At 47.5% G+C, this 13,930-nt stretch overlaps 1 protein-coding gene across 3 annotated transcripts in view; it reads right to left on the bottom strand.

Annotated features, from left to right (window-relative positions):
* Nucleotides 1-217: 217 nt before the first annotated feature.
* The window catches only part of WNT11 (Wnt family member 11), a 60,800-nt gene continuing 47,087 nt past the window's right edge, over nucleotides 218-13,930 (bottom strand). For all 3 annotated transcript variants that reach the window (XM_043996233.1, XM_043996234.1, XM_043996235.1), the window contains exons 5-6: nucleotides 13,403-13,695; nucleotides 218-1,501 (exon numbers count right to left, since the gene is read on the bottom strand). In XM_043996233.1, the coding sequence (XP_043852168.1) occupies nucleotides 1,327-1,501; nucleotides 13,403-13,695 (468 nt within the window). In that variant the 3' untranslated portion in view covers nucleotides 218-1,326. The remainder of the gene's footprint in view (nucleotides 1,502-13,402; nucleotides 13,696-13,930) is intronic.

Raw genomic sequence — 13,930 nt, forward strand, 5'->3', positions numbered from 1 at the left:
ACAGTCTAATACAGTGTCAGGATTTCAACCTTCAAGGTTACCAGAGAGTCCCTCCCCAACCCCCCAACCCCCCCCCCCCCCCCCGCCCCAAGCGACCTCTCAGAGGTCTGATAAAGTATCTTGAAGACCAGAAACTCTAGAAAGAGGCAAGAAACAGGAGCAGGATGGGGTCTGGAAGGCTTTAGAATACCACCACAGCATTTATTTCATACCGCTGTTTAAAATATATAGATCATATATTCATATATTTATATATTTATATGTAAGGAGGAGCAGAGGAAAACAATCCGTGACATGAGTTATGCTTTCATAAATATTTCTGTATGTTCTGCATTCCAAAAGAGGGGAAAATTTGTATCCCCCATGTCCATTGGCCTGGACAAAACTGGACTTCTTGGCTCTGGACAGAGTCTCCCTTTTGGACAGAAGAAAGGGATTCTGGGATCAGGGAGCAACCTCCCCTGTGTCCTGCTTCCCCCCACCCCTTCTATGCCTCCAGCCTCTGTTCTTAACGCCAGTGAAGGAGAGGGAGTAGGGTTCTTGTTTGGATAACTTCAGGCTTCATTTTCTTCGAACACACCCATGAAAATAAGGATGGGCCTCCTTCCAGAGAGCTCTGACTGACCCAGAGTTGCCGTGTCCTTATTTTCCTCCATGGCTGGACCCTGAATGTCCTTGCCTCTCTTCCTCCCTCCCTCTCTCCCTCCCAAGGATGATGCAAGGGACAAGACACTCCAATTCCAGAGTTATTCCAGAGTTTGTGTTTCTTCCTCCTCCTCCTGCTGCTGCCCCCTCTTAGGACTTTTTGCTGCTGCTCCTTCCAGGCCAACGTCACTGACATTCCACCCAACCCCTGCCCCTAGGAGACAACTGGATGGCTGAAGTGGACACCCCGACCCCAGGGTTATTGAGAGTCTCTATTTTCTCCCCATCCCTGCTTCCTACCACATAGGCAAATGTTGCTTAGAAGGCTCTGAGGGCTGATTGCCCAGCCCAGTCCACCCCTCCAGACGCAGGTGTCTTCCTCAAGGCACAAAAGGAAAAATACAAGATGGGAGGCACCATTGATGACAATTTTTTTAAATGGTCTGTTTGGCTTTCCTTCTCATGAGGTTCTGGTTGTCTTCCTCTTCCGTATAGTATCCCTGCCTCACCCACCTGCCAACGCCTTGGCTCTATTTCTTGGAAGTCTGGAATCTGGCATGATGTATGGTGGGCAAGGGATGCGGGAAGGCCGGGGCTTGGCTCCTTGGGACCTCTCCCACCCGAGAACACCAGAGCCAAGGCTAAGGCCGAGACCAGGGCCCGGGTGGGCGGGCGCCGGCTTCATTTGCAGACGTACCGCTCCACAATCCTCTCGCATTTCTTACAGGTTACGTAGCAGCACCAGTGGTATTTACAGTGACATCTTTCCACCACCTTGTCCATGTAAGGGTTGTAGCCTCGACCGCAGCACATGAGGTCGCAGCTGTCGCTGCCGTTGGACGTCTTGTTGCACTGTCTGAGGGGGAGGGGAGAGAAGCAGAGGGGCTCTGGTGAGGACCTAGCTGATTCCCAAGCCTTTGGGGATCCTCGGTCTGAGCAGGAGACACAACTCCTGTTCCCTGGGATCCCCAGCCTGAAATAGAGACCCAGACCCCCTTTCTCCATGTTCTTCCATACAATGGCCCCCCTCACATCCCACCTTGCGCAGGATGCCTTCCCCCTCCCTCTTTTTTTTTTTTTAGTGAGGCAATTGGGGTTAAGTGACTTGCCCAGGGTCACACAGCTAGTAAGTGTTAAGTGTCTGAGGTCAGATTTGAACTCAGGTACTCCTGACTCCAGGGCCGGTGCTCTATCCACTGCGCCACCTAGCTGCCCCACTTCCCTCTTAATTCCAGTGCCTTCCCACTGTGGATTATTCCCTCCTTATCCTGAATATGGTTTCTTTGTTGACATGTCGTGACCCCCATTAGACTGTGAGCTCCTCCAGAGCAGGGGCTGTCTTTCACCTTTCTCTTTATACCCAGCACTTAGCTTATTGACGGGCTCCCTCAAATTGCCTGGTCTTTATTTACTCTGCCTATGTGTTGTATGCACCTATATGTGTACATGTGGTCTCTCCTGTAGAGTGGAATCCCTTTAAGGGCAAAGACTTTCATTTTTCTCTCTGGATGTCCAGTGTCTGGCACAAGCTAGGCCCTTAATTAATGCTTGTTGGTTAATGGATTGATTTAAGAGAAGTGAATTGATTTAAGAGAAGTGGTCCTTAACCTCAGAGAGTCCTGATTAGGGGCAGGGGGTTGGACAAACAAAGCCCCTCTTCCCAGGGATCCCCTAGGCTAAGGGCAGAGACAGCCAAGGACTTGTCCAACGTCACCCAGAAAAGTTCTACCATTTGCTGTCTGTGTGAGATCACACAAGTCATTTTCTCTGGGTCAGTTTTCCTATCTGGCAAATGAGAGGTGTGGATTATTGGAGCAGATCATCTCTATGTCCCCTTCCAGCTTTGCCATCCTGTATCCTAAGGTCTCCTTCACTTACAACACTCTATGTATACTTTAGAGTGGGACCTTGGAAGCCAGACATCACACCAAAAGTGCAAGTGGGTGTCGCTCCCCTACTCAATAAACTCCAGTGGCTTCCTATTCTAGGTTATAGCATAAACTTCCCTGTTCAGTACAGAAAGTCCTTTACAACCTTGCTCCAACTTGCCTTTCCAGCCATATTACACATTATTCTTCTCCCACACACCGCGGGCCGGCCAAACTGATCTAAGGCTGAGGTCAGAAGAAATAAAATCAAGGCTGAAAGTCAGTGTCAGTGAGAAATAAGCAAAAGGGAGGAGGGGAGTCAGGCTAGAGACTGGGGAGAAGAGCCCCTGGGAGTTCATAAACCCCTCTCTTGTCCTCCCATTTTCCAAATGAGGAAAAGGTGGCCCAGAAAGAGGACTTGCCCTGCTCACTGTTCCTCAGAGCCATCGGTCCCTAACCTGCACCTCCCTGGTCATAGATGTCTGGAGAAGCCAAGCACTAGGGATTCCCTGAATCTGTGGCAGTGTGGGAGGGTGATCTGTTCTTATTCTGAAGGACCAGCATCCTAGCTCCATAGTGTCTCTCAGTGCAGGGCTAATAGCATCTCTGCTCTGGGATTTCTTCCTGGCCTTGGAGGGGAGGGGCAGGGAACAGGGGGAGAAAGGTAGGATGGCGCTGGGTTCTCTGGGTTCTAAGTGCAGCTCTCCCCGGGGCAGGGGGGGGGGTTGGCAGGTATCAGATATTCTGATCTCGGAGCAGTGAGGCCAAGAGGAAGAGAGCTGGGAGGAAGGAGGATGACACCTCCCCCTAGCTCAGTAGACTGAACATTTGGGCAGCGCAGGGTCGAGCCAGGAGGGAGAGCAGGTTTTGGCATTTGGCCACAACTCTTCCCACAGTTGCCAACATCTGTGTCCCCAGGGAGAGAAATGACAGAAACTGGAGTGGGTTGTGGCGGGTGTTTGTCATAGCGCACTTGGAATCTAATAGGACAGAACACAGGGATCCAAGTTCCAGTGGGGATTCTACCATTAACTCATGGTGTGACTGTAGGTAAGTCACGGTGCCTCACTGGGCGTCATCATCGTGGAATGGGAAGGAAAATTTCTGTTCTGGTTGCCCTCCTCAGTTTGTTGAAAGTATCAAGGAATATCAGCTCTGGAAGGGACTTTGGAACCTAGAATGTCAGAGCTGAAAAGGATTCTAGAGCATGGAACACTAGAACACAGCATGTGAGAGCTGGGAGGAACCTTGAGAACACAGAATACCTCAACTAGATGGGAACTTCAGAGCCTGGAATGTCAGATCTTTTTTTTTTTTTTTTTTGGTGAGGCAATTGGGGTTAAGTGACTTGCCCAGGGTCACACAGCTAGTGTTAAATGTCTGAGGCCAGATTCGAACTCAGGTATTCCTGAATCCAGGGCCAGTGCTCTATCCACTGCGCCATCTAGCTGCCTCCCAATTTTTTTTTTTTTTTTTTGCAGGCAATGGGGGTTAAGTGACTTGCCCAGGGTCACACAGCTAGTAAGTGTCAAGTGTCTCAGGCCGGATTTGAACTCAGGTCCTCCTGAATCCAGGGCCCGTGCTTTAACCACTGTGCCATCTAGCTGCCCCTGGAATGTCAGATCTTGAAGGGACCTAAGCACATAGAACATCAGAGCTGGAAAGGACTGGAGCACGTAACCCCAGAACACAGATTATTAGAGCTGGAAGGGACCTTAAAATAAAGTATGTCTGAGCTGAAAGGGAGCTTCAGAGCCTAGGCTATGAGTGCCCAACGGCCCTAGAACGTTAGTGTTAGAAAGGATTCTAGACCATGTGGCATTAGAACATAGAATGTTCCAGGTAGAAGGAACTTTAGAATGAATCACGTCTGTCCTGGAAGGAATCTTAAGAGCCTAGAATATTGGGGACAGAAGGAACCTTATGACATAGGATGTCACGGTTTAGAACCTCTATTGTCAGAAGTGGTCTTCAATTAGTGAGAACATAGAATGTTCAGTCGGGTAGGAACTCAGGACCCAAACCAACTAGAAATAGAGAAATGACTTTGTCCAACCATCTCAATTCGCATCACCTCCCAGGCTTTCATCTTCCCCTCATGTCCTTCAGAAAACCCTCCAGCTCCCATGCTCCCACATCCCCAGCCAAGCACAAGACCCCGAAGATAGGTGGGAGGGCAGGACCTTAAAGAAGAGTCCCAGCCCATGGGTGAAGAGAGACGGAAAAGAGGCAGATCCAGAGAAGGCAGCTGCCCTGACACCCCAGAAGGCCAGTTTATGATGGAAGGGGAGAGCGTGGGGTGAAGAGACGCCTTCTCTGTTCTCTGTGCTAGGGTCCCACGCAGACCTGACACTCTAGGATTTCCATGATTGTTTTTCAAATCAGCCATTCACCGTCCCTCACCTGGGTATGGGGTTTTATAGTTTCCGCAGTGATTCCCCATGAATCATCTCATAAATCCAGACGCCTGGTCCATGCGGGCCAAGAACAGTACTGCTGCACCCATTACACAAAGCCGGCAGAAAGTGAAATCCCCCGACAGACAATGCCTAGAGCCGGGTGTGGGAAGACCCATTCATTCTGATGGGCAGGGCTGACTGGACAATCGTGTAAGATGAGGTAGCCCTGATCGGTGAAAGGCTCTTGGGTTTAGGGCTAGAAGGGACCTTTGGGATCACCTAGTCCGGCCCCCTCATTTCGCGGGGGAGGACACTGCACCAAGACCCAGAAAGAGGAAGAGATTTGCCCCAAGGTCACATGGGTAATATATAGGTGTCGGAGGTGGGATTTGAACCCGCGCCTTCTGACTTCAAGCCTGATGCCCTTTCCTATCGCCTCAGTGCTCTGACGTTGAATTACTGCACAAGTCCCTTTTTCCTCTCTCATCATCTGAGTGTCTCCACTTGGACTCAGAGGTCTTTTAAGTCACTTCCCGCCCTGATATTGTCAGATTCTGTCCTATTCCCAGCACCTGATTGGGGGGAGGGGAATGGCCTCTGACAGCAGCGGGAGAAACCTGATCTGTCTCCTTCATGGTCCCCCCCCACCTCCAGCCTGGTAATGGGATCCAGGAGCGCCTTTATTTCCCCAGGGGACCCTAACCCATTTCCCTTCTGGCTTCTCCTCGAGCCAGACACACTCCTCCCTCTCTTCTCATTTCCCTCTCTGCCTGGGCAGCGCCAGGGGTTGCCTCAAGCCAGCATTTCCTGCACTGACATTCTTTCAGTCTCCTGGCGGCTCGTCCCTCTCTCCTGTCCGATCCCTGCAATCTGGTGTCCATATGGGAATATCAGCCATCCCAGAGGCCCGCTACCCTTTGGGGAGGCTGCAGAGGCCACAGTCATAGACTGTCAAGAGGGGCCTTAGAACCTGGAATGTCAGAGCTGAGAGAGGCCTTGGAACACAGAATGTCAGAGCTTTGAAGGACCTTAGAATATGGAATGTCAGAACTGAGAGGTGCTCAGAACCCAGAATGTCAGAGCTGGGAGGGCCCTTAGAACACAGAATGTCAGAGCTGGCTGAAACCTTAAGACATGGAATGTCAAAGCTGGAAGGAACCCAAGCAGACCCAGTCCAATCCTCATTTAACAGACAAGGAAATGGAGGCCCAGAGTGGGGTAAGTCACACTGTGGCAGAGCTGGGACTAAGGCATCCCAGCGTTGGGTACTTCTCTCCACATCACACCATATTTGGAGTTTCACAGATGGAAGCCTTTTCCCCAGTCTGGAAACCCCCTTGACAAAACCCGTGACAGACTCCCACTGGAAGACCTCTAGTGACAAGGACTCAGTACCTGCCATGTCACTAAATTCTACTGCTGGGCAGTTGTTAGTAAATTCTTAGCACCCCCGATTGCCCATTCCAATGCACAGTCACCCTCCCAGTCCCAAACAACTCATCACACCAACCAGGGAGAGTGAATGGACTTGGGGTGGGGCAGGGGGCTCTTTTGTTTGCCAGATGGCAGCCCTGAGACGTCTTTCAAGCCTCTTCCCCTCTTGGGGGCTCAGTTTCCTTCTCTGTAAAATGAAGGCCTTGAATAAGGCAATCCCTAATGTTCCTTCCAGCACTAACATCCTGTTTCATTACTTCTCTCCAATGAGCCAATGGGTTGGAGTGGACAGAGGGCTGGCTTTGGAACTAGGAAGACCTACCTTGGAGTCCTACCTTTGACACATACTGGCCGGGTGAGCCAGAAAAGCCATATTGCTCACTTCTCAATGGCCCAAGCAACTCCTTAAGACCACGAGTTGGAGCTAAGGTGCTGACCTGCATTAGTAGCCCTTTTTTTCCTTTTTCTCTTTCTTTCTTTCTTTCTTTCTTTCTTTCTTTCTTTCTTTCTTTCTTTCTTTCTTTCTTTCTTTCTTTCTGGCACAGTGATAGAATTCTGGGCCTGAATCAGGAAGACCTGAGTTCAAATCCAGTCTCAGACACTCACTAGTTGTATGACCCTTGGGTGAGTCACTGAGCTCTGTTTGCCTCAGTTTCCTCATCTGTAAAGTGAGCTAGAGAAGGAAAAGGCAGCCCCCTCCAGCATCTTTGCTAAGAAAACCTCAAATGGGATCATGAAGAGTCATACACAACTGAAAAACAACTCAACCACAACTAATGAATTCATAGACCCCATCCCTATGCCTAGTGTTTTTCTCAGCTCTGACATTCTGGGATTCCATGAAATGAGGCTTCTTCAGAGGGAGACTGAGGAGAAGGGGAATGTTCCACTTTGGTTTCTCCCATGGGATCCCATTTTAAGAGAAAAAGCTTTCTGTGCTAAAAAAAAAAAGCAAACAAACAAACAAATCTTGGGCTGGAGTCAGAACACCTGGGTTCTAGCCCTAGCTCTGCCCCTGACAGGTTCTGTGACCTTGGATAAGTCCCTTCCCTTTGTTTGGCCTCCATTTCCTCATCTCTCAAGTGAGAGTGTTGGACCAGATGTTCTCTGAGGTTCCCTCCAGTGCTAAGAGCCTGCGCTCGGTGAGCCTGGAGGAATTCATGTTGGGCCTTAACTAAAAGCTATTGATCATCCTTTCAGCCTATGAGGAGTGAACATATGAACTCAGTGCTTGGGAGTTGGTACAGGCTATAAATATGTACAGGCTTAAGAAAGTTTAGATAAATCAATGGATGACAGATTTCTGACAGCTCATTAAGGGAAGCTAGGAATGTGTTTGGTGTCTGGCAGGACAACCCGAGCCTCCCTCTACCTGCCTCTTGGCATTCTCAGGGATTGGGGCATCCCTGCTGATGGGGATCATGATGGGGAGCTGGGGGTCTGGAAGCAGGGGAGAGGATTGAGAAACTTTTCTATTCTAGTCATCCCTAGACTGAACACCCTTTGTGCAAAATGTAAAGTTCAGCACTTAGGGTCAAAAAATCAATTGGCTTAGTATGAGATTGGGGAGGGAGAAGGGAAGGGCTACATGAAAGTTCCTGTGAAAAAAGATCTAGGTAGTATGAGTCTGGTGATGGACTTTGTAACTGTCCAGCTAAATGTGGAGAAGGCTAAGCACTAGAATGTTGGCCACAAGGGAATACATTTTTCAGCTGCAGAAACTCAGTAAGAGAGTCTACCAAGGTACAACATAGGCAGCTAGGTGGTTCAGTGGATAGAGCACTGACTCCAGGGAGTCAGGGAGACCTGAGTTCAAATTCTACCTCTAGCTGTATGACTCTGGGAAAGTCACTTAAGCTGCCTGCCTCAGTTTCCTTATCTGTAAAAGGGGGTTAATAATAGTGCCTACTTCCCAGTACTATTGTTGTAAGGATAAAGTGAGATGACATTTGTAAAGTGCTTTGCAAATGTTAAAATGCTATATATGCTAGCTATTAACGAGAGCTCTGTAAGTGGAGAAGTCCCCAGTGGGTCAAATTATGGATTCTTGAAGCAGAGAAGTAATATAATTCTCTTCTCCCAGGAGTATAGAATTGTATGACACAGGTAAGAGGATCTTTGGAGACCACTGAGTATAATCTCTTCATTTTGAAGATAGGAAAAATGAGATCCCCAGAGGGCAAAAGATTTGTCCATGCTCACCCAGTGGGTTTAATGGCAACATCCCAGAGGGTCAGGGCAGGAGGGTCAGTGGGAGGGCAGCATAGTACATAACTGAAAGACTGCTTAGCCTGCACTCCCTGTGTGACCTTGGATAAGTCACTTAACCTCTCTGAGACTCAGCTTCCCCACCTGTAAAATAAAGGGGACCATATAAGCTGTGAGGTCCTGTCTACGTCTAACTCTCCTACATCTAATCCCTTCACCTCCACTTGGCAGACAGAGAATCTGAAGCCCTGAAGACTTGTTCAAGATCTCAGGTAGTAATAAGTGAGGGGCGGCTAGGTGGCACAGTGGATAAAGCACCGGCCTTGGATTCAGGAGTACCTGAGTTCAAATCCGGCCTCAGACACTTGACACTTACTAGCTGTGTGACCCTGGGCAAGTCACTTAACCCCCATTAACCCGCAAAAAAAAAAAAAAAAAAGAAGAAGTGAAGCCCAGGTTTGCTGTCACTTCCTCACTATGTACCAAGTTTCCCATTTGCAAAATGGGGACAATCAGACTAGATGGTCTCTATATAGGCCCTTCTAGCTTGGATATTATATTATATTCAGCCCTGACTCTGCCTGTGTTTTAAAAATCACTTGCCATCGCTTCTTCGTCCCCAACCCCAGGTGAGATCAGATTATCCTGAACATCCAAGGCAGCCTCTCGAGAAGCCGTCAAAGGGAAATGGTGGGTGGGGCAAGGGCACCCTAACTTTCTTCCTGCTTGAAGTCAGTGGGAGTGCTGGGACTCCACCCCAAATCCACTGAATAGCTTAGGTGGAAGGGGCCTAATCACACCCTCATTTTATGGAGGGGAAGGCAGGCCCAAGAAGGAGATGAGACCAGGTGTCCAAACTTCCAGCCCAGCACTCTATAATGGTGCTACATGGATAGTCCAATCCTCTGGGCTTTTCAGTACTTCTACAGAGCGCTGACCCCTTAATGCTGGGGGTAGGAAATATAGGGATTGTTTTCCTCATTTCATAAATGGAGAAATGGAGGCTCAGGTGGGGAAGTAATTTGCCCAAGGTCATCCAGCTGGTAAGAGTCACAGGTGGGATCTGAACCCAAGAGTCTTGACTCTAAGGTGGAACTCTTGCTACCACATTACCTTTTATGAGACAGCAAAGGGAGCTCTGTGGGGTCTGACTGTTCCTGTCACTGCACAGAAACCTTCCCCCTCCATGCCCTTGGGAAACAGCTCCCCAAGAGGGAGAAAAAAAGCCAAGAATGGTGATGGCGGAAGCCAAAGGATGTGAGAAAATGCAGTGAGTGGGATCCAAGGCACGGGAGTGCGCTGGGCCAGCTCCCGGAAGGCAGATGCTTCAACAGAGACGCCCAAGGCTTCAGCTGCATTCTGATGATGGGGGTGGTGTTGAGAAAAGGGGGCCCAGACATGGTCCTGGGAAATGATAGGTCCTCTAAGACCTGCCCTAAAGCTGACGAGAAGCTGACCCCTTTACTGTCCCATTACACACCTAGACTCTGGAGGACCTTAAATCTGGTGTTTGGAGAGACTGCTTGGTATAAAAGGTAATGGAAGGTACCAGAAAAAATCCTTGGACTAGGGAGTTAGGACATGAGGGTTCACTCATGGGCTCTGCCACTGATGCACTGTGTGATCCTGGGGCAGTACTTGTTCTTCTATGCCTCAGTTTGTTCAGCTGTAAATGAGGGGGGCATTGGACTAAATGCTATCCCCATTCTGTGTTCGGAGGGCCCTTTCAGCTGCGCCATTTTGATTTCCAAGCCTCCATCCGGCACTGATAGTCTATATTTTAAAGAAAATAAGAGGGGCAGCTAGGTGGCGCAGTGGATAAAGCACCGGCCCTGGAGTCAGGAGGACCTGAGTTCAAATCTGGCCTCAGACACTTGACACTTACTAGCTGTGTGACCCTGGGCAAGTCACTTAACCCCAATTGCCTCACCAAAAAAAAGGAAGAAAGAAAGAAAGAAAGAAAGAAAGAAAGAAAGAAAGAAAGAAAGAAAGAAAGAAAGAAAGAAAGAAAATAAGAAGCTTTGATATTGTGAGGAAAGCCCTGGTTTTGAAATCAGAAGAGACAGATACGAATTCTGACTCTGCCACTTGTAAGCTATGTGTCTTTAGGTAAGTCACATTACTTCTGTTTCTCCACTTACACATCAGTACGATAGGGGCAATGATAACCTTTTGTGAGCATCAAAGGAAGTAGCTCGGGATAGAGGAAGGAAAACAATTTGGAGTCAGGAGACCCACGTTCCAAGCTCATTCCTGCCTTGGAGAGTTTACTCCACTCCTCTGGGTCCCTGATCTATAAAATGAGAGGTTTAGACCAAATGATAATTAAAGGCCCCTTCTAGCTCAAACATTTCATGTTCTGAAATCTTTTCAAATTTTACTATTTTATGTTCTAGCTATAATGATCTATGTTCTCAGTTCCTTCTTAGCTCTAAGAACCCGTGTTCTAAGGTTCCTTCCAGTTCTAACATTCTTTGTTCTCTCTTATAGTCTCTTTCAGTTTGGTTTTTCATAAGGTTTTGCCATTCTATATTCTGAAGTCTCTTAGGGTGTGACTTCCTACCTACCACATTCCAAGGTCCTTTTGGCCTCTGGTGGTCCATAAATACCAGATTTTTACAAAAAATATTTATTTATTTTTTTGGGTTTTTTTTTGCAGGGCAATGATGGTTAAGTGACTTGCCCAGGGTCATACAGGTAATAAGTGTCAAGTGTCTGAGGCTGGATTTGAATTCAGGTCCTCCTGAATCCAGGACCAGTGCTTCATCCACCGCACCACCTAGCTGCCCCTCATAAATACCAGATTTATCCAGGGCCCCATCTATTTAATGATGTACCCTTTGCATTAAACACCTGTTCATGTTTCCAGTCCTTCTAGAGGTCAACAGTAGTAAGGATAATCCAAATATAGTAGAAACATCAAACCAATTCTTTTTTGATTTGGGAAACTATTAGGAATTTTTTAACTGTATCACCTTTTTTATGGCTCATAGCCAGGTGGCATAGTGGATAGAGTGCTGTATGGTGTGGAAAGGTCTGAGTTCAAATTCTGCCTCAAGCACACTTACTAGCTGTATGTCATCATCATCATCATCAATAACAGCTAATATTTATATAACACCTTATGGTCTGCAAAGCCCTTTAAATGTATTATTTCTTTTGATCCTCATAATAATTTTATGAGGTTAAGTTTATTTTAAGAATTATTTCCATCAATTGGGGAATGGCTGAACAAGTTGTGGTATATGAATGTAGTGGAATACTACTGTGCTGTAAGAAATGATGAGTGGGCAGATTTCAGAGAAACCTGGAAGGATTTGCATGAACTGATGCTGAGTGAGATGAGCAGAACCAGGAGAACATTGTACACAGTATCAACAACATTATGTGTTGATCAACTGTGATAGACTTGATTCTTCTCAGCAATACAATGGTCCAAGAGAGTTCCAAAGGACTCATGATGGAAAATGCTCTCCAAATCCAGAAAAAAAAAGAACTGTGGAATCTGGATGCAAATCGAACCATACTATTTCTATTGTCTTGGCTGTTGTTTTTCTTTTTGGGGGGCTTTTCCTTTTTGCTCTGATTCTTCTCTTATTACATGACTAATGCAGAAATATGTTTAATGTGATTGTACATATATAACCTATATCAGATTACTTGCTGTCTTGAGGAGGGGGGAGGGAGGGGAGGGAAGGGGGGAGGAAGAAAAATTTGAAACTAGAAATCTTATAAAAACACATTTTGAAAATTATCTCTAAATGTAACTGCAAAATAATGAAATATTTCTATGGAAAAAATAAATAAAAGCAAAGGGAGAAGGTGAAAACAATTATTTCCATCCCCGTTTAATAAATAAGGAAAATGAGGGTCAGAGAGGTTAAAATACCTGCCTATGAGCTCATAGATAGTAGGTTTCTGAGAAGGGATTTGAACTTGGGTCTCTACATTTTCATCACTTTTTTTTCACTATGCCCCCTTACTTCTGAGATTCAATAAGAGGTGTAGGTGAACTTGAAGATCCTGGAGACTAACATTTTGGGATGACACCATGACGTGTGGATGGGTGGCCAGCACCATCACCTCCACAGCCAGAGCTGTTCACAGTTTACTCACCTCCCCAGTACAACCGGAGCTGCTTTACCTCTCAGGATATTCTGTGTATCTTTGTTCTCTCCAGAGTATTTCCTACCTATCCCCAATACACCTCCAAACTACCTTTAGATCTTCCCCTTGTGCCCACTTCCAATCCTACCCAGTCAGAGATTCACAGGGGTGTGTGTGTGTGTGTCCCCAGCAGCACCTGCTATGTAGTAAGTGCTTAATAAGTGTTTATTGCTGGCCTGACGGATGCAGTCAGAGCTTCATGAATTTAAGATACACAGTGCAAATATTCTTACTAAAGAAGCTAAAACACAAAGAGAGGAGGGTACAGGCCTGGGGGTCTCATTGGCAGGAAGTGTCTGATCCAGGATCTGACAGGATCTGATTCCAGGTCATACAATTTCATCTGGAAAAGTGTTCCAAGGCCATTGGGTCTGATCTGTTCCTGAACAGGTGCCCCCTTCACCCTGTTGTCCCCTCTGACAAGCAGTTATTCAGGGACTAGTAAAGGCCCTTCATCAAAGCAAAGTTCTCTGCCTCCTTAGGAGGCTCATTCTACTCTGGGACAGTTCTTTCCATTACCCCAGGCTGAAGATCCTACTGGGTCCAGAGCACAGTACTAGGCACCAAGGGGAAATATAGTTTAGATAAGACAGGTCCCTTGCCCCAGAGAGCTCACAGGCTAGTAGTGGGTGGATCCTACTAGACTCTCCAGTAATGCCCAGTCCCCAGTCCCTGTCTTACCTGTCCTGTGTCCCGTGGGAGCCCACCTTCTCATTCTTCATGCAGAAGTCAGGGGAGCTCTGCAGGTAGATCAGCTCCGTGTCCTGGACGGGCCGAATGTCCAGGTCCTTGGGTACCAGGTGTTTCCGGTTGCCCATGGGTCGATGCACCACCTTGGTGGCTGACAGGTACTTGGTCTTGAGGTCTTGGGCCACATCTCGAAGCTCCTGCAACCCCTTCCAGCACGTCTTGATGGAGCAGGAGCCAGAGACACCATGACATTTACACTTCATCTCTAGGGATGCTCTCAGGGCCTGTGGGAGGCGGGGAGGAAGAGACTGTGCTTTAGATGGGGAGAGGGTGGCAGAGCATCTCCTTACAGGGTCAGTCTGCCTCTCCTCAGTCAGCTGAGGTCATATTGGTAAAGCACTTAGCACAGTGACTGGCACATAGTAGGCATTTAATGAATCCCTCAACCTTCCTCCCTCATACTTCTTTTTTTTTTTTAATTAATTTATTTATTTTTTTATTTTTTTCAGGGCAATGGGG

Source organism: Dromiciops gliroides, chromosome 3 (genome assembly GCF_019393635.1).
Source record: "Dromiciops gliroides isolate mDroGli1 chromosome 3, mDroGli1.pri, whole genome shotgun sequence".
NCBI classification, from domain to species: Eukaryota; Metazoa; Chordata; class Mammalia; order Microbiotheria; family Microbiotheriidae; genus Dromiciops; species Dromiciops gliroides.